Source organism: Mya arenaria, chromosome 13, assembly GCF_026914265.1.
Source record: "Mya arenaria isolate MELC-2E11 chromosome 13, ASM2691426v1".
Lineage (NCBI taxonomy): Eukaryota > Metazoa > Mollusca > Bivalvia > Myida > Myidae > Mya > Mya arenaria.
Window position 1 is genome coordinate 29,648,474 of NC_069134.1, and position 19,768 is coordinate 29,668,241.

The following is a 19,768-nucleotide window of genomic DNA, read 5'->3' on the forward strand; positions in this document are numbered from 1 at the left end:
AATTCAAAGAGTTTTAGTATTCCAGAAATCAAAAAGTAATTTTATAGTTTGACCAGTGAATAACTTAAATTAAAAATAAAATGGCTTAAGTAAGGAAATGATTAAAAATGTTTAATGAATACCCGGCGACTCTTTATTTTAGAATGTTAGACAAGACTGGACATCAACTAATTTTGGGAAATAGACGGAATCAGAGAGGGTAAAGTAAGATATCCTTTCAGTTGGAATCTTAGTCATGAAAAATTCTCAACAAAAATATTTCAAATCTATAGTAATCTATTAGTTCTCAACATAAAATAAACAATGCAATCATGGATCTCTCACCATAATGATCTTTCGCCCAAAATTACTAAATATTATTTTTGTATTTTTTAAAATCTCCGAAAGACGTTCTAACCTCTCTAACAGTATTTCAACTTTCTGCCCTACTGTACACCTAGGAACTTCACGGGTAACATTTTTCTTCGCTCAAAAAGTATTAAAGTTTTTGTCATATTTTTGAGATAGTTAAGACCTCATCTGACATATGGGCAGCTCATCATCCTAGCGATATTTACCCTAGTGTCAACTATGTAATCTATTTAAAACTGGACACCAGACTATCCCTCACGGAATCCCCAAATACCTCGGCCAGGTGGCTGGATTACCGGGTTTGTTATATGATGGACAAAATTCAACCTAAAATATGCCAAATTCTTCACTTATAATTCAGGGGAATTTATGAACCTGAAGTTTACTTTCTTCAATAAATTTATCATGATAATTTTATGTGCAAAGTATTTTACAAATAACTGTCTTGGTCAAAAAGGGTTTAAAGTACTTAACAATATTGTTTTCTAGACACGAAAACCAAGATAAACAAGAGCTGTCATAAGACAGCGCGCTCAACTATGGTATATACTGCTTTGTCTAAGAAATGAATGCATTAATGATGTTATATGTGTCTGTCATAAACAATAAAAAAAAAATACAAAAGTAATAAAAAGTCAATCAAGGGCCATAATTTGTATTTAGGATAACAGGGAGTTATGTTACCTAGTAAAGCTAAAAAATAATAATTTAACAATCCTACCTAAAGCAACTTTGTTAAAAAGATAAAAGAGTAAAAGAAAGCAAAATGTTAAAAATCAAAGTGTTTTTTTTCAACAAATCATTTTGCACAAAACTGGCAAAAAACAAACATTTTTTTTTAGAAATATAGAATTGACAAATACAAAAACTAACACTACCAATTTAATTTCAACAAATACCTTCAGAGTAAATCAAACATTCTCACCTTGTCAAAATTAGATTATGAAATATGAACTTCTGAATCACTCTTGAACCTTACTAACAAATGAAAAGACGAAAAATGATCTTTAAGCCTTGCCAGTGACAAACGACCAGAAGTTTGTTGATTTACTATGTGTTAGTGTGCACAAACAGTCAAACGCATTGAAGTCTGGGTGTGCACTGATCACTATCTCGACAAAAAGTAATTAAAACCTGCTTAAAATTGACACTTTTGTGCATTCAATTTCCTTTGTAAACATTTAATATATATGACATTTCAGATAAAATCCGTAAGGTTTAATGATATTTCTCAATTTACTCCTATTTATAGAATTAAACATCTGACATGAATCAACACCATTATTATGCAATGCACCATCTACCCATATATTGATGGCTGAATGGGAAAACTGTAGAGAATAGACAAAAATCATGGAAGGTTATAATTGTTTACCACATAATTTATAATCCACAAATGAGGAAAAATCTCCCAGATTTTGTTCCAAATATCCCCTGAAATTTGGAAAATGGCAAAAATTGGGACTTTATTCCCTTGAACATATTATTTTTAAACAAAAAAGAAATATACTCAATACAATGCTTAAGGGGAATGCTAGTTTAAATTAACAGCTTTTTATAGCAAAATATGCATAAAAATGCCTCTGCACAAGGAAGAATGATGATAGATGAATATCCCCCTGGTTGAGGGTAAAATCCCCTTGTTTTCAGAACAAAATTTCCCTAAAGAAACCTTCCAGAAATATGGCATGTACGTTGAGGACTTTGACCCTACCTTTCGCCCCTGTGGTGTGGACTCCCTGGACTTACGAGCATTTCTGAAAAGAAAATTATAAAAAATATTTTTTTCAAAAATCATAAATTTTCATGCTCATTTTATTACTTCAATTCTTTATTCTAAGAAACAAAAACAAAATAAATTTCAGTATAATCATACTATAAATAACATACATGCCACATTTCTGAGAAGCTTCCCAGGGGATTTTGGTCTGAATTCCAGGCCCCAATTTCTCGAAACTTCTTAAGTCCCTTATAACAGGATTAAGCTAATCTCACTATTTTTATTGTTCTATAAAATGTGTTATATTAACTTCTTCAAGAAATTTTAGAAATGATGTAGGAATAATCTGTATGATTATCAGAATAAACCATTTTTCATTTATCAAAATCCATTTTCAGTATGTATTTTGGCTGATTGAAATAAGCGACTTAAGCCTGTTAAGCTTAAGAAGTTTCGAGAAATCGGGGCCAGGTGATTTTGATATTACACCAGGGGATTTTTACACGAGGAAAATTTGCGCAATATCTGCATTTATAATATAAGAATAAATACAGAAATACATTCAAATTACAATAATTTTTGGACTTAGTCATCATGGTCCTTCATGGAATTTCACACTCATAATATTATTGATGCTTTCCATAGTCAACTTAAAGCAAGTTTTGAAAAAAAAAAAATGTTTTTTTTAATTCCAGGGGATATGAATCACCCGGCGGGGGACCAGGGGATGGGTCGAAATTCCGGGGGATTTTTCCCCCCCGACGGGGGATATGGCATGTATGCTTTACAAATTGGGAAAAAATGTCGCCTTTGGGAAAAACACAAAATCAGGCCAAAATAGGTTAAATGATGGCAAATTTACATGTTTCAACTTTTTTATGCATACATTACGCTGTGAAGGAGTAAGTATTGTCAAGATTTTGTTTATATTTCAAGATATTCATTGCCTTTTTATTCATTAATGTAATGGACATTTATCAAATTGGGAAAAATATATATAATTTTGGGAAAAGTGGACAGTTTTTCACAAGGGGAAACAGCCTTTATAAGGCAGTAAATTGCACCAAAAAAAATCACTGAACGGTGAAACATTCATATAAGAAAAAAAAATGTCCTCCCCGGCTCCATTTTTAAAACATTTTGGATGAAAACAAGCCATTAATTTATATTGATTGGCCTTACATTTAATTTGACGATTTTAGAATTTCAAATAACAAGACAATGAGATCATTATAAAAAGGCTGTGATTTTGTGAATTTCAACAATGATAACAGTAGTTTTTTTATCAAACTATTTGGAAGGTTAATAAATTGGGGACACAACTGTCAGTTTCTGAGTTATTTCATTAAATCTCTGAACTTAATTAACACAGAGCTTTCCCATCACTGATTATGACAAATTTGTGTACAGCATCCTATTTACTGCGCCATATTTCATGGTCGAAAGTTTAGTGATGTTGTTTTAGTGGTAACGAGGGGTGACAATGTTGCCGTCACTGACAGTTCTGCTCCATAAAGTGCCAAAATCTGGCTTATGTGGCCAGATGTGTCAACAACGATACCAAAACCATCACAGAATTTCATCTCTCTCTCAAATCTGTACGATCCTTTTGCGAGCATTATGGTTCCGACTCGCCTCATTGTCCCTTTATCGCCAGGCTTTGTTCAAACACGCAAACAATAGTTACTAGGGCAAGATCCTCTCTAAATTGGTTTTAATTAAACTTGTCCGGACCACAATGACAATGAAATTCTTGTCACTGCAAGGCAGAATGCCAGCATAGCCTCCAAAAACCAACATTGTAATGAAATCATTCACACTCAAGTTGATGAAAAATGATTAATTGATAATCAAAATGTGTTCCACAATATTCATAACCATTAAAATCAAGTTTTACAGTAGTGTTGGTTTTAGCTCACATAGCCGTTTTCCTTGTTAATTCCATAAAAACTGAGAAATTATTAGTTGGTCAAAATGAATATAGTAAAGAACTTATTCAGGGTTCGAATTTAACTTTGAGGAGCACTTGCAAAATTTTGCGAGTGCTTTTTGAGGCAACTCGCAAAATGAAAAATCAACTTGCAATTTTATTATTTTCTTTATAAACACAACTAAGACATATTATGAATATTAAAAGGATCCACTCTTAAAAGGACTCAACTACTATAAACTGTAGTTGGCTTAATGTAACGGGGGGGGGGGGGGGGGGGGGGGGGGGGAAGTACAGTTGACTCATCGGATGCTGGCAGCTTTTTGATAACAAAGCTGTCCAAAAATTAGACATGGTTCACTTTGAGGGGGTTATATTTATCCTCGCCATCCGGTAATTCACATTCGGCGAGAACCCTACAGATTTCATTAACTGATTTAGTCTATAAGTATTAAAAACAATAACAGTATAAATTTAGAAAAAATAAAAGCAACAGTAAATGTAGCGTGGATGCTTTGGACTATAAAATATATCGGAAGTCTATTCACTTTGACAGTTGAGGTTACACACCACCATTGTCATTTCCTCTATTATTCAATGTGAAATGATTAGTTTTAGACAACATTTAAAGGTATTTCGAGTGAATGCAGACTATGATAAACCTATATATTCTTAAAGTACAAGCTTTAAATTACCTTTTAAGCCAATAAAAAAGGGGGGTCAAGTTATTCCTAAGAAAAATCTCTCTACTTGAAAAACAAACTCTAAAAATTGCACAGTCCGCCATGACAGTTCTTCCAAAATGACCTTTCAACTATATGGCAGCAGTTTATGCTTAAATCTCTATTCTAAATGAAAAATCAAGCAAAAATAGATACTTAAGGTATAAAAGTTTCAGGAATGATGTTTTTTTCGATTTATAGTGTATTGACTATTGAGCATGTGAAAACATGTCTATCAGTCACAAAAACATTATATTTTTATTGAGAATTTTCCACACAACTGAAGTACATATGACGCAATGGTGATGTCATACCTATAACAAAACCCATCCCTGCATTTTTTATGAAAAAAACTTTTGATTAGTCCTTCATACATAAATACATCCAAAACTAGCTCAATCTGATAGTTTGAGTCAGGTTTTCCAGTTTCACTGCCTGTCACCCAAGTGCCTGTGTGTCTGTATTTTCAAAGGCGTTTTGGCCCAAAATACCATTCTTTGAGGTTTTTCAACTGAACCTGGACTCAAATGGAATTCTAAGCCTCAAATGGGGCAGTTCTACACATCTTTGCACACTTTTCAATTCTCGCAGTCAAATTTTCCCCAAATTTGGACATTTTCAGTGCTCGTAAGATTGCAGACGACTCAATTTAAAAAAAAAATAGGCGAAAGTTGTGAAAACCAGGAAATAGCATATTTTGATCAACCGGACAAGATAAATGCATTTAATTATGAAAAATTTCCAGAAATTAGTGAGATGCAATTACATTTCTTGCCAAAAATGGGGTTTACATATAGTGCGCGAAAGCGCTAAATTTAGCCAATGATTGAGCTAGGTGATTACGTCATGTCAACTCATTTGTTTTCACTTTGTATTATGCACGCCTCGGAGCATCCCCAGAATGATTCGAGATAAAACTCGCCCTTTTCCGTATTTGTTCTATTTTTGAAAACTTACTAGAGCATGACTCCATATTGTCGTCTCTTTAACTGGTAGTGTAAACATGCGACTTAAAGGTTGTTTGTAAACACTCAACTTCGTAGCAAAGTTAAGTTCATGTTTATTCTACTTTCATTTTAACATTTTGTGGGCTAGAAAAAGCCACTCGCAAAATTTTGCGAGCTTGAATAAAAGTCACTCGCAATTTGCAAATGCCGCTCGCAATTTGCGAGTATGCGAGTCTAAATTCGAACCCTGTTATTCCAATGGTCAAAGTATTTTCCTTTGAATAAATTTGTTTAAATTGGGGTGGACAGGGATAGGTGTAATAAAGACTGTAATTGCTGCTCCAGCTCACCAGGACAGAAGGTCAGGTGATAGCTTAGACATTGGAGGGGTTGGGGTGTACATAAGTGTAGCTCCACTTCACCAGGATGCAAAGACAACATAGTGGTGACATAGGAGGGGCTCAACCTCACCAGGGCACAAGTACAAGACAGTGGTGACACGGGAGGGGTGGGGTGTAATAATGACTTCAATTGTAGCTCAATCTCACCAGCTCACAAGTACAAGACAGTGGTGACACGGGAGGGGTGGGGTGTAATAATGACTTCACGTGTAGCTCAACCTCACCAGGGCACAAGTACAAGACAGTGGTGACACGGGAGGGGTGGGGTGTAATAATGACTTCAAGTGTAGCTCAACTTCACCAGGGCACAAGTACAAGACAGTGGTGACACGGGAGGGGTGGGGTGTAATAATGACTTCAAGTGTAGCTCAACCTTACCAGGGCACAAGTACAAGACAGTGTTGACACGGGAGGGGTGGTGTGTAATAATGACTTCAAGTGTAGCTCAACCTTACCAGGACACAAGGTCATGTGGTAGTGGTTACATGTGGGAGGAAGTGGAAGCAATAAAGAATTATTCTAGCTCACCAGGATGCAAGGACATGACAGTGGTGACATGGAAGAGCGTGCAGTGTAATAATGACTTTGAGTGTAGGCCCACCCCACAAGGACACAAGGTTGAGTGGGAGGGGGGTGTTTACATTTAAATAACTGAGGTTTTGCATTACCTGACAGAGAGTTTGTTGAGTTTTTCGATCTCTGATTGTAAGTGTGACTCCACCTCACCAGGACGCAATGTAAGTTCACATATTGAACAATGTGGCGCCTGACCATCCAGCACCACCCTCTTACGCTGCTCTGCAAAAAAACAAATAAAGAATTCAATTATGGTGTGACAAACCTTTAGTTCTTCTATGTATTTCAAACGGATGGAAGCATATTTCTGTTCAACAAATTGTGGATGTATGTCAATTCAATGAGCACTGTTTTACAAGTTCTACATGATGAGTGCTCTACTCTGAAACAGAGACAAGGCGTAAAAAGTATATCTGAATATAGGGCAACAGCCTCAAAAATGCTGGGTAGGGTAGGGGCAATGTTGTTTTTAAGTCCCGTCTAACCAGTAAAGCATGTTGTGAATGCTTACCATGACATTTTGGTATATTTTTTTTAATAATTAATACTCTGTTTTTAATCGTAATCAGCACAAATGTATTTCACAGTCAACAACAATTACAAATCAGAAGGTTTCTCTTATCTAGGGTCGAAAAAAACACTCCAGGGTGGATGAGTTTTGCACTGTCATGTTGCCTTACGCACAGGTTTTTAAAAAAAAAAAAGAGATTTATGCCTAAGCCTGTAGTTCATTAGTGAATTGCAAAAGGACCCAGGCAAATGTCCATTCGACAAACACCGTCCAACAAAACCTAGCAGGCGAGTGCTATGCTCTGAAACAGACGCGATCTAGACAGTTTTTTGCCTATTATGATTCCCTGAAAAATAGGAAAGGTTTAATAACCATTTTGATAAAGGGAATATTTCAATTCATTGAAACATTAAATCACGGATATAGCCAATTAAATAAAACTGGTAAACAATTACTATTGGATAAAAGATAACTAAATCCTACGTCATGCTTTATTACAATTTACAGCAAATCAAATACTATAAATTATGAACAAATAAAAATTGAACAACGGGATATTTTAACAGCCGCTTAACTTCTTCATTTTTATCTTTAAAAATTAATCATGATTAGTGCAAGTTATAATATCAATTGAAAAAAAAACAAAAAAACAAGTGTATTACCTTAAGTGTGTTTTGTTCCGGAAAGTTTTTATAAAGTCAACATTGTCAATTTAAATTTAATGAAAACAGCCATGTATACCTTACCTGCAACAAAAAAAGTCACTAAGTGCCTGCATGCAGCAACAAAATCATAAAGTGCTTCCCTGAAGCAACATAGTCACTAAGTGATTGTGTGCAGCAACAAAGTCAGTAAGTGCTTGAGTGCAGCAACAAAGTCACTAAGTGCTTGTGTGCAGCAAAAAAAGTCACTAAGTGCTTATGTGCAGCAACAAAGTCACTAAGTGCTTATGTGCAGCAACAAAGTCACTTAGTGCTTATGTGCAGCAACAAAGACACTCAGTGTTTGCATGCAGCAACAAAAGTCACTAAGTGCTGCATGCAGCAACGAACGAAGTCACTAAGTGCTTGTGTGCAGCAACAAAGTCACTAAGTGCTTGCTTGCAGCATGGTATTTAATATTGGTCTTAATTGGATCTGAGAACGAGAACTTGGATAACTTGATTTTAATAACTGACAATATAGTGAATGAAGTCAATGGTGTATGACCCTAACATTAAATTAAGTTGCATATTGAATACCACCCCAGAGTGATGGGACCTGTCATTATCAATATCATTCTGTACTTAAGTTTTATCTCAATACATGGAATGTTTTCTGTGTATAGTCAGATTTCAGTTTTTGCTGACAAATCTCTTTCGAAAAACTGACCAATCAAGACTGCACTTATTATTTGACATATATTACAATTGGTTAATATAAAATTAAATTTTGTAGAATCAATTCAAAACGCAAACACAATTGCAAACTAATAGCAAATTTTGCGCCAAGTCGATAAGGACGTGCTAATAACTGTCTGTGGTATCATGGGACGGACTGTCAGATAGCGAAAGTCCTCGGATCATCAACTAGGCATGCCCAGTTCTTCCAAGATGAACTTCACTATCACCCATAAATAGGCCAAAGAAAATGGCAGTCCTCATAGGTTAATAATATATATGGTATAAAATTAAACCTGGATCATGATGTAACATTTTTCACACCAAATTAGGATTTACCACAAGAGACTTTTCATATTACTGATCAATTCAATCATTTTCATTTGGGATTTTTAATTAGAGGATTGAGTATATTTGTCTGATTATTAAAATACTTGGAAACAAGACTCTTTTTTCCAAGGGCCTCTTCACCTTTGTTAAAGTGCGCTATCAGTGTCTAGCTCGGCTATACGGATATCCAGTGTAGTTCATCTAATCCTCAGTAAGCCCAAAAACATGGCTCCCTTACTCTAGCCCACTTTATCATCATCCGCGAAATCCCCTCGAATTACGCGATAGCACAATATTTTACTTAAAAATAATTTGCAAAGATCTCTTGACATCTTTATATGTACCCAATCATACATTTGTCAAAAAAACGAAACTAAACAAGGTTTAATCACGACTTTCTATTTTGCGTTCTGGCAGCTTAACGTCGTAAAACTTCGAAATCAGTCAACAGAATTGAAATTGTCTGTTTATTATGGAATTAGAAAAATTTGCTTAAGGACATTGATTAGGGAAAAATTACTTGGGGTGGATATCATAAAGTTTTAGCATTCTGTCTGATATCTGATAAGAGTTGGTAATTCACGTCTGATCAAAGACATAGGATCACCTTGCAAAACACTCTGCTGGTTTTACTTGCAAATCCTCAGACTGGAGCCCTTTTTGAGATTTTTTTCATAAAATTTAAAAACATTGTTGTGGGATCAATTTTTATCAAAACTATCTTAACAGTCATCGAAATTGGATTTTTTGATGAACAAACTTAAATTCTTATACTACTGCTTGGCATCCGGTTTTTGAACAAGCCGTGTTATATAAAATTCAGAACTTGAGCAAGCCTGAAAAGAATTTAACCAAAGCAGGGCTAGATGTGGGCTTGAAGAAATGAAAATGGACAGAATCATCAGGTATATCTAGTGTCCAAACATATTGGGCCATATTCAAATTGCCTCTTAGTTTAGAATTTTAATAAAGTGAAATAATGTTGTTTTATTAAAGTAAAAGTAAGTTAAATTGGAAGAAAACTAACCATGTTTATATACAAAAAATGTAAAAAAGGCAAAAAAGGTCCAAATAATGCACCAGTCAATTGTAACCACGGCCCCCCCAGATCAGGGGAATAGCGGGGACTTTTGACTTTCGGTCCAGCCAACCCCGGGTAAAATCTCCGCCCTGCGGGAACGAACTAATGGTCAAATCCCCACTAAATGCCCCGCACCCCAGGGAGCCTAGGTAAGGCAAATTTCCCGCTATATTTTGCACGAAGACAAAACCACCAATTTATCCGGCACTGCGGGGCCACCTGAAAGGTAAAAGCACGGCCCAATTCCCCCGGCTATCCCCGGTATACCCCCGGACCGGGGGGTGTGTGGTTAAAATTGACTGGTGCATAATAAATACATTGGAACAAATTTTATGAAAATAGAGTTTTTTAAATTTAAATACTCCTTGTTAAAAATTTGAAAACTTTCACTTGAAAATTTTCACTATTAAAAAAGCTTTAGGGATACACCCCTTGTCACTAAAATCTTTTTTTGCAAAAACTGTTTTCAAAAGGAGAGGATTGGGTGGGGTGGGGTGTTACAGTAAGAAGTATAAATGAATACAATACAAAGTAAAAATTACACAACCTTATTTTTCTTTCTCGCCTTAGTAATATTATCCTTATCATACTTTTATGGGAAGCAAAACGGTCCCAAACATTTGGAAGAAAAACAACACTTTCTATGCATATTTTAACGTCATCTTATTTCGCGAAGATGAATCAATCATTGAAGTCTTCGAGAAAGGGCCTAAACTTCATCAACACCCGATTGCCGAATAATCTCTACATTTCAACAGAGTATTACCAGTTTACATTTAGCCCGACAAGTCGGAACAAAGTTCGCTTTTTCCATTTATTTTGGACTTTGTGTCAATTTATTTGTGACAGGCCAGTCTGAAAATTCATAATTTATTATGATTTCCTCATTTCCATCTCAATTCCACACTAACTTTTTTCATTCCAGTTAATATCGCGTCCCGGTCTTTATTCAAGTATTGAGATTTTCGGCCACTTCCACCTGGTTTGCGACGGATCACACGTTTTACCCGAAATATTTTTAACCGTATGACAATATAATGAAGATAAATGGACAATCTCTGTTTGAATGCCGAAGGCTTAAGCTTACGAGGACTTCGACACTTAGTTGTCAACAATGGCTGTCCTTAATACGCTTGCTCAAACTAAACTCCTTTTTTCATTTTTAAGTGGCTAAACTCAATCGAATTATTCTTAAATGAGCTCACTGCACAGAAGTCGGCTTTTTACATAGAAATCAGACTAATAAAGCATCAGCATATTTCTGATATAATGAAATTGTTGGTCACATCTTGGATGTTACCGGGGCTGATCCAAACTTTGAAGACGAGTAAATCAAAATTTAATGAGCAACAATACTTCAACATCTGTCAAACGAGTGACGCCTATTATGCTCGACTACAGAAGCCTTAGTTTTCGCCGCAATTCTTCTGTCTATGAAGCCTAGATTCCCACAACTAATATAACGCGACTTCCAAAGGATATAGTAAACCTAAGGCATGCTTCATTAACATAAATGAAAACATTTTTTCTCCTTTTGACAAATACATTAGCAAAAATTAAAATGAAACGCTATCTAGCATCTATCCTCCCCAGTACTTAGAGTAAAACCACCTATGTGTTTTCTTTCATTGAGGGAAATTTTAGAAAATTTTGATTTCTTTTGTTGACATTATTAAAAGAAATTGAGTTGTATTAATTTATTTTTGAAATTTAAGACACAAGGAAAATGACAAAATAAGTCTGAACCATAACTATGCAAAGACAACCGATATGGCTCGATCAAGAAAGCATATAAGTACTATACTTTGATGAAAATAACCGAAGTTGTAATTTGATATTCGATATAGTCCATAAAATGAAAAGTTAACCATAAAAACATAAAAAAAATCAAATTGTCAAAACATTAAATCCATCTAAGCAATATTGTTTTCTAAAAGGTAAAATTGTCTTCAATTGTACTTTAATTTCAGTTTATTGCTTCGGTAGAGATTTCTTATGCATGTGTAAAAACGTTTTAATGCCCTCTGGCTGAACTACTGTTTATTTCATCGCAAGTCAATATAATACCACCTTTTATGATCTCCCATATTGAAGAGTTACAAAGTATACAAATAAAGGGAAATTACAATAATAAAACTACTTCCATAGTTTGAATGGTAGGTGATAATATTGTCAGATTATCACTTTTTTCAATTAATTAAAATATATATCAAGTCAATAAATGTATACATGCCGACTTGTTTCTTGCCAAATTTTTGCCAAAAAAAAAGTGTTCCATATTTCTTAAATACAGTGCAAAAGATTTTATAAAATTAAAAATCCTATTTTGATGGGCCAAAAATGTTTATCATTTTTTCGTTTGTTTATAAAATAGCCATTCCCAAGACGTTTTCATTTTTTAAAAATAGTATCAGCATAATTAGCTATGATATTTATAAATGAAACTTCTACAGTCCCTGCTCTGGAGTGACCGCGCCTAATTAAAAATCTACTCACATCATCACAAAATAATAATGACACGAAATGAAATTGATCCACATTGGTGAAAACATTCTCCGTTTTGTCTTCTCGTTTTCCGTTTTTTTGTTATAATCTACATAGGTAGTAATTACTGCTAACTATCAGAACGGCTTTCAATTAACTGTTTAATACAATTTCATAACAGGCTATACAATGACTAAGGAAATATCAATTTTTATCACGGATGGTCTACAATTTACGAATAAATGAAAATTAATTCAACAAAAACGACAACCTGAACTTAACGGCCTGTGTATTATATCAATAAAAAGGTATAATTAAGTAAATACATCCTATAATGGAATAAAAAGGGCAACAATAGGTCTAAGCTCGCATCGGTTCTAAACTAATTTTGTTATGATTGTCTCTGGCTACCCGATGGGAAAATCCACTTTCCGCAAGTTTTGTTACACGAGCTGAAAGGCTTCTATTCTATCAATGGACTCTGAATTGAGCAGCTTTTTTGTACTTTACAAAGCCAAATAAAATATCTACAATGCTGTTTTCACAAAACGCAAACACTTCAACATAATAAATAGGTGCAAGAAGTCACTCAATAAAATGAGGAAAGTGAAGAATTTACCACTGGGATGTGTCAGCCCACAATGAAATCAATTAAATTTTGAAAAGCGCTTAATTAATGTTGAAAATAGGAGCTAGAGTCCAATATCTCAATTTCTTGAGTTTCTCTGTTAGTTTTTTTGTCTTCGGGTTGAATCGCGCCATTTAAACTTTCATGTTATTAATTTACGCACTTAGAGGTCCTTAAAAAAACTTGCAAAAATTTTAATTGCAGTACTGTGCCAGGACACGGGGCTGCACTGCTTGCACAAGTTGCTCTTTTAGCCAGCTGTACTTCATCCCATAACTTGCGTTCATTATACGCAGTCTTTGACACTTTCAGTCTGTCAGACTACCCATTTGTAAACTTAAGAAGTTCAATTGAATATCAAGGAGTCCAGTGGTTAAAGATTATTTCATAGTATTCATACAGATATCAGTGGGAGGTTTTCAGCCCCATTCCCCTCCTGAAAAAGAATATATTTTCCCCTACCCAGGTAAAAAGATCCCCTTAAAAAAAGAGAAACTTATAACATATATCAAATTAAGCAATATAGTGCCAGTCATGAACATATCGATATATAGGTTTGTTAATTAAAAGGTTTGGAAACAAGTTGAACATTATAAGAATCAAGTTAGTATTTTTGTCCCCTTTTGGCCAAAACGACGCTATTTTTCCCTATTAAACAATGGGCCCTGACACCATTTCTGAAAAGTGGAATATGACAAATATTTAAACAATGTGTATCAAATGTGCAAGATTTAATCAAGATTATGGAAATTCCATGAAGGACCATCATGACTAAGTCCAAAAATTATTGTAATTTGAGTGTATTTCTGTATTTATTCTTATATTATAAATATGGCATGTATGGTTCAGGCCAAAATTAGATACTTTTATACTGAAAATTGGGCAAAAATTCGGCCGCATTCATAATCCCAAAAAGTATATTTTTTCATAAAAATTGGACTCAAAATTCACAATCCATTTTTAAAATAAATAAATTCTCAACTCCTAAAAAGTCAACCCGTACAATTATGTTTAAATGCACTCCTTATCGCTTAAAATGTATCTAAGTGCCTTAGCTTTGTTTGAAATATACTATCGTGAATTCACAATTTTAGCCATTTTGTCGCCATTTTCACAATTTGTAGGGTCCTGTCCCCATTCCCAAAAAGGAGGAAAAAAACACTGACAACTTGAAAATTTCCAAGCATTAAGCTGCACCATCCATGGAAATATTTCATGCTGTATAACGAATATGTTATAACAAAGTTGTAGTAAATCAAAATGTTTATGAGTGTTTAAGACTGCACAGAAACTCGCAAGTCATGTGACAGAAATCTATTTTTACCACAAGCTATAAACTGCTTGCGTTAGGGGTGTCATGGAAATCTTCACTATGGAGTATGGGAGCTTTATATTATTCAAGTACTTTTGCTTCCAGAAATGATCTCAAAATCAAAATGAACGAGGTTAGCTATAAATATTGCTATTAGACATAACATATATTTTTAAATTGTGCATCAATTGTCAAAACATTAATCAAATTATTAAATGTAGGCCCCTTTAAAAATCTCTGGAGAGTCATTTCTTTCCAACTGAACAGAAATAGAAGATACCACGTGCAGGGCTTCCATTAAGAATTTGGAACTGGGCACTGGGAGTATAACGTCATTGCCTTCAATTGTTTTGATGTTTTTATCACAAACAACTGGATGTTTATGTCCCTTGAACACTAAAAGATTCTTCTTTATTGAACTATTCTCATAAATTTTTATGTATATATATGTGTGTACATATATGTGCAAGTATAACAAGCAAGTTCAACAAAAGATGGTTTAATCAAACCATTTAAATGCAAGAATTACTGCAAGCATGCATTTAACATTCTAATCATTCACTTTTGGAAGTTTTGTCCAAAATGTTGGTGGTTTCTGTCCTTCCAAGCTCTCAATTTTGAATGTTTAGCCCATTGTTTAGGAAGCAATACACTTCCAAACTTCCTTAATGGCCACAGGAAGAAAATAGTTAAAAATGCATAGGTAAATTAGCTACAGTGATATTACTTTAAATTTTATGTATACATATATATATAAATGATTATTTCAAATTTAAAAAAAAATAAGATAAACAGAAGCTTAGAATTATGGATCAAAAATTCTTGCCATTCTGACCTAAAAAGATATATATATATACATCTAGTCAATGGCTAAACACTACTTTAACCTCCAGTTGCATTTTTTACACCTTTGTTTTCTATTTCTTTCTTAGCTTGCATACATCATATTGCTTGTTGAAGCCCCTTATTATGGAGAACAGAAATAATACTGAGATTTTTAAAGATTTTCTTATCCTTCCATTTCTTCTTAGAAAAAATTACCTTAAAAAGAATTTAGAAATGATAACCGAAATAGCGAGGGATACAACAAGGACTTCAGGACCCTCTTAGCACTGACCGTACCATCACTATTTCTTATTGGTCATTTTAAGAAGTTATATTATTTATTCCTAAAAGATTGTGGTGCAAGTCACAAAATACACAGCTATTTATAATTTTGCAAATAACACCTTCACTTTTGTAATCACATTTTCTTAATCTTTAACTTAAATACTTACAACATGTTGTAGCATTACAGAGCACATTGATAAAATAGCTGCTGAAGTAGTCAGCTCCTCTAATAATATTAGCGTAGTACCAAGCCAAGAGGAGGTTAACATCTGAGGTTCAATCCACATTAGGGCCTCGTTTCAGTAAGATACCTTAGTCATTAACCTTATGCTGCGCAAGAGTCTCATGGCTTGTACACGACTTAACTTACTGGCAGAACCTAAGCGATAATTGTCCAAAGACAAGGTTATGTCTGGGAATTTAAAATCTTTAGCCTTACGTTCATTATTGATATAGGGCCAAGACCTCTACTATATATTTATTCATAACAGAACTTTTCATCCAAAAAGACAACACCATTATATATGGAATAATTAATATCTTAGTCAGTTGGTCTTTGGATTAAATGTTATCCGAGTTGCTCATGTACAGCCCATATTGCAGGAAGTCAAAGTTCATGTGCAATGTAACTACAGTCCAACCAACAAACATAGTATTTCTTTCATTTCTTTAATCCCGATCTTTAACCCATTACCATCTTTTAAATAAGTGATTTTAAATACATAACAATTATCAGATATCTTGAAATGTATAAAATTAAGAAAACTATTTACTACTCACTTCTCAGTGATCGACCCTCGGAGTCAGGAGTTCCCCTGTCCCCGGCCTCTGAGTAGGAATCTGAGTTTGTCTCATAGTTTAAGGAGCTCAGACTAGAAGGCCGATCATCTCGGCTGTGCTCATCAGCAGTGCAATCTTCAATTGAATCATTGGCTGCTGTATGCGAGGACTTGGTTGTCAGGTCTTCTGGTTTGGCCCGCTTGGCTGGTGAAAACGCTGAATGCAGCTGGTCCATACCATCATTTGACACCGGTCTAAATGCGCTGCTTCCAGCTGGATGCATAATTCGAGCCCCTGACCTTTCGGCAGTTGCGGCAGCCCTAACAAATGGATGCACGGGAGCATAAATGGGTGTTGAAAACGGTTCGCCAGGACGATACATGGTATAGTTTGGAGCTGTGAACTGTGGCGTTCCATCTTTATTGTCTGTGTTTGCGAACCTTTGGGCTCCGTTCATTCGAGATCCCTCATGATTTTCAGCTGTCGATGCCAGGACCATCAGCGCAGGTGACCCCATCGGGTTTGGAATGAATGAAGATGTATCCATACCTGCAGGAAAAGGCTGATGAGCCACTGGCGGTGATAAAAATGGCTTATGCCAAAAGTTAAATCTCAACATTGCTAAGTCATGCAAATTCTGCATTTTGGCCGCTGTTAATGACGGATTATATTCCATTTGTATAATTATATTTATAAAAGAATAAACTGAGGTATATCAATATACGTGTTCACACTGCCTGTTTATTTTATTTTTTTAATTGTCAATTTTCTAAAACTAACTTTTTTTCAATGTCTTTAAATAATATTAAAAAAATCACTTCGATAAGTAATTTGTATCAGTTTATTTTCTACACATTGGCACTCTTGAATCCTATTCACACTAAAATGTTCTCCTTTGTAAAATATTATGGTTTACTAATCAGACAGATAAATGTATATTCCCCCGATGCTACAAACCCACCCTTCTGTTACAATGAATGGATAGTGTGACTGTAAGCCACGCCCCTTTCAAGATAGAGGCGGACCAATGTGCCATATATGGAAAATAAGGCTAAAAACGTAGAATTTTTAAGACAACCATATATACACTACATACACAACAAGAATACAACAATTTGACGTTCATGGAACGTGGACGTCTTATTTTATCGGAAGAGCAATTCAAACACGAGAAGAAATTCGAGTGTGACCGATGTAAACAAACTATGGCGGACGAGGAGTAATGTCACAAAAGTAGTGATTTTTATCCACTGTAATCGGGCAGTCGGTAGCACATTTTACAAAAATAAATAAGCCGTAACACTAATGAAAAGTCAATTTAACAGTACGAACTAATATTTTTAGCAACAAATTAAGGATGATTAAACTATAAAGTGGATTAAATTGGAATACCTGCAGGGTTACTTCCAGCATTGAACTGTAGGCAGCCTCGTTTTCAACAATGGGGAAACCCACATCACGGAATCCTGTTATGTTCTATTCTTAGTTACATTGTAGCATAAAAATAGAATTCATTTTATTTTGTAGAAATTATGATTCAATTATATCCATTAAAGGATTCTTCGATAAAATCAGAAAAGAATACCTAATGAAAATAGTTAATATGTATATATAAAACTTATGTCAAGATATACTACCATGGACGTATTCATCTATGAACCATGGTTGTTGGTCCGTGCTCGGATTAATAACAAACATACGAGTTTCCAGGTTCGTGGACTGATATAATTATAAAAAAAATCATAATCATAATCACGGACATATAAACCATGTGCATGTTAATATATTATACACATTTTATCTGCAATTAGGTTTATTGTCATAGAGTGTAACAATATATGCAACAAACCAAGCACCAGGAACAGTACTTGTTGTATCATAAATTAATGTGGACATACTTATACACGTGCAGAACGATTTCATAAATTAATGTGGACATACTTATACACGCGCAGAACGATTTATTTACCTTGATAGAATTATTTCATGTTCATGATCATGACTCATGATAAATTGCGTTGATGTTCATCCTTGAGACAATTAAGTATCATGAAAGGTAAGTTCGATGTATCAAAAAGTAACTGATTTGGTTTATTTCATTGTTCGCTATCAGTTTATGAATATTCCATACTTTGGGAGAACTTCCTGAATGTGACGGGCTGAGCGTTGTCCAGAGTGGTAGTTCCATGTGCTGGTGAGAAAAAAAGACGATCATGCATCCATGTGTCAGGAATGCTGTCGCCTTGCCGATGCACTTATAAAACAACCATTGTGTGGTAACCATTTATTGTATCCCTCGAGTGGTTTAATGGCATTCAACCATATTTATTTTATTTATTAAAAAAACAGTACCGGAATTATTGCTATTGTTGCTGCTATTGCTGCTGCTGCTGCTGCTACTACTGTTGCTGCTGTTGTTTCTTTCATTTATTTGTTTGTTTGTTTGTTTGTTTGTTTGTTTGTTTGTTTGTTTGTTTGTTTGTTTGTTTGTTTATTTATTTATTTATTTATTTATTTATTTATTTATTTATTTATTTATTTATTTATTTATTTATTTATTTATTTATTTATTTATCTACATATGTATTTATCTATTTATTTATTTTATTTTTTAATTTTTTGGGGGGAGAGGGGTGCTTTTCATCTCACAACTGACCTTGCAATCGCAGACATATTCTTCACTAAACCAAAACCAGACAGGTCAATCAATTTCTTGTTGCACAATCCGGAGTTGACTAAACAACCCGACCACTAGTGAGTACTGGCCTTAATATTTAATTGTACTCGGAACTCTAGTATAACTTCTCAAAGACAGCCGGGCATTGCTGTACAATGCGATATTTGTTCAACTGACGCATCAATATATTAATTGTTTTTCGAAATCACCAACATGTCTATAAAATATTATCATTTGAGACCTGTGATAAGTAGAACAATAACGATTTCTATTGTGGTAAAAGTTTCTCCGTTTAACAATAACGATTTTGCCGTCATGGGCATTGAAATATTGAACGATAGGTGGTTATATAATAAAATGCACATGTCAAAACTCAATCCATGCTCGGCCATTTCCGGGTTTGCCGGAGATGGCCGAGATGTAACGATTGACTAAAACTACCACCCTTGCAGGTGACTGGTCAGTTGATCACAACTCACTGGTCAGTCGTGCGTGTACTTTGCACAAAACATTATTACTGTCAATGATATGTTTTATATATTGCATTGTGTATTTTGCATGAGGATGTAGAGGAATTTTGTATTTATCATGAATAGTTAAAACATGACTGAGGTAAGTTTAATTATAGTTACGTTATAAAAAAAATATTCTGAATCGCAAATCTGAAATACATGTATGTTTCATTCAGTTTTTCTATATGTTCATGCTTGTGCTTCGTTTTTTCTTTGAAAAGATTTTGAGCCCAAAAATGGCGATGTTCATTTTCTATGACCAGATCCGATATGACGGTGACAAACAATATTTGTGCTAATTTGACCCCATTCCTTTAG

The 19,768-nt window shown here is 34.5% G+C and overlaps 2 protein-coding genes across 3 annotated transcripts in view; one reads left to right on the forward strand and one right to left on the reverse strand.

Annotated features, from left to right (window-relative positions):
- The window catches only part of LOC128212777 (E3 ubiquitin-protein ligase RNF220-like), a 33,954-nt gene extending 16,271 nt beyond the window's left edge, over positions 1–17,683 (reverse strand). The window contains exons 1-4 of one of the 2 annotated variants that reach the window (XM_052918084.1): positions 17,654–17,683; positions 16,262–16,810; positions 6,740–6,869; positions 2,066–2,108 (exon numbers count right to left, since the gene is read on the reverse strand). In XM_052918084.1, coding sequence (XP_052774044.1) covers positions 2,066–2,108; positions 6,740–6,869; positions 16,262–16,808 — 720 coding nt within the window. In that variant the 5' untranslated portion in view covers positions 16,809–16,810; positions 17,654–17,683. Of the gene's footprint in view, positions 1–2,065; positions 2,109–6,739; positions 6,870–16,261; positions 17,115–17,653 lie in introns of those variants that run through there. The other variant, XM_052918083.1, reaches the window with a different exon arrangement.
- Positions 17,684–19,435: 1,752 nt separating this feature from the next.
- LOC128213201 (uncharacterized) overlaps positions 19,436–19,768 on the forward strand; it is a 2,620-nt gene continuing 2,287 nt past the window's right edge. Inside the window, exon 1 of the mRNA XM_052918759.1 lies at positions 19,436–19,550. Within this exon, the coding sequence (XP_052774719.1) occupies positions 19,542–19,550 (9 nt within the window). The 5' untranslated portion in view covers positions 19,436–19,541. The remainder of the gene's footprint in view (positions 19,551–19,768) is intronic.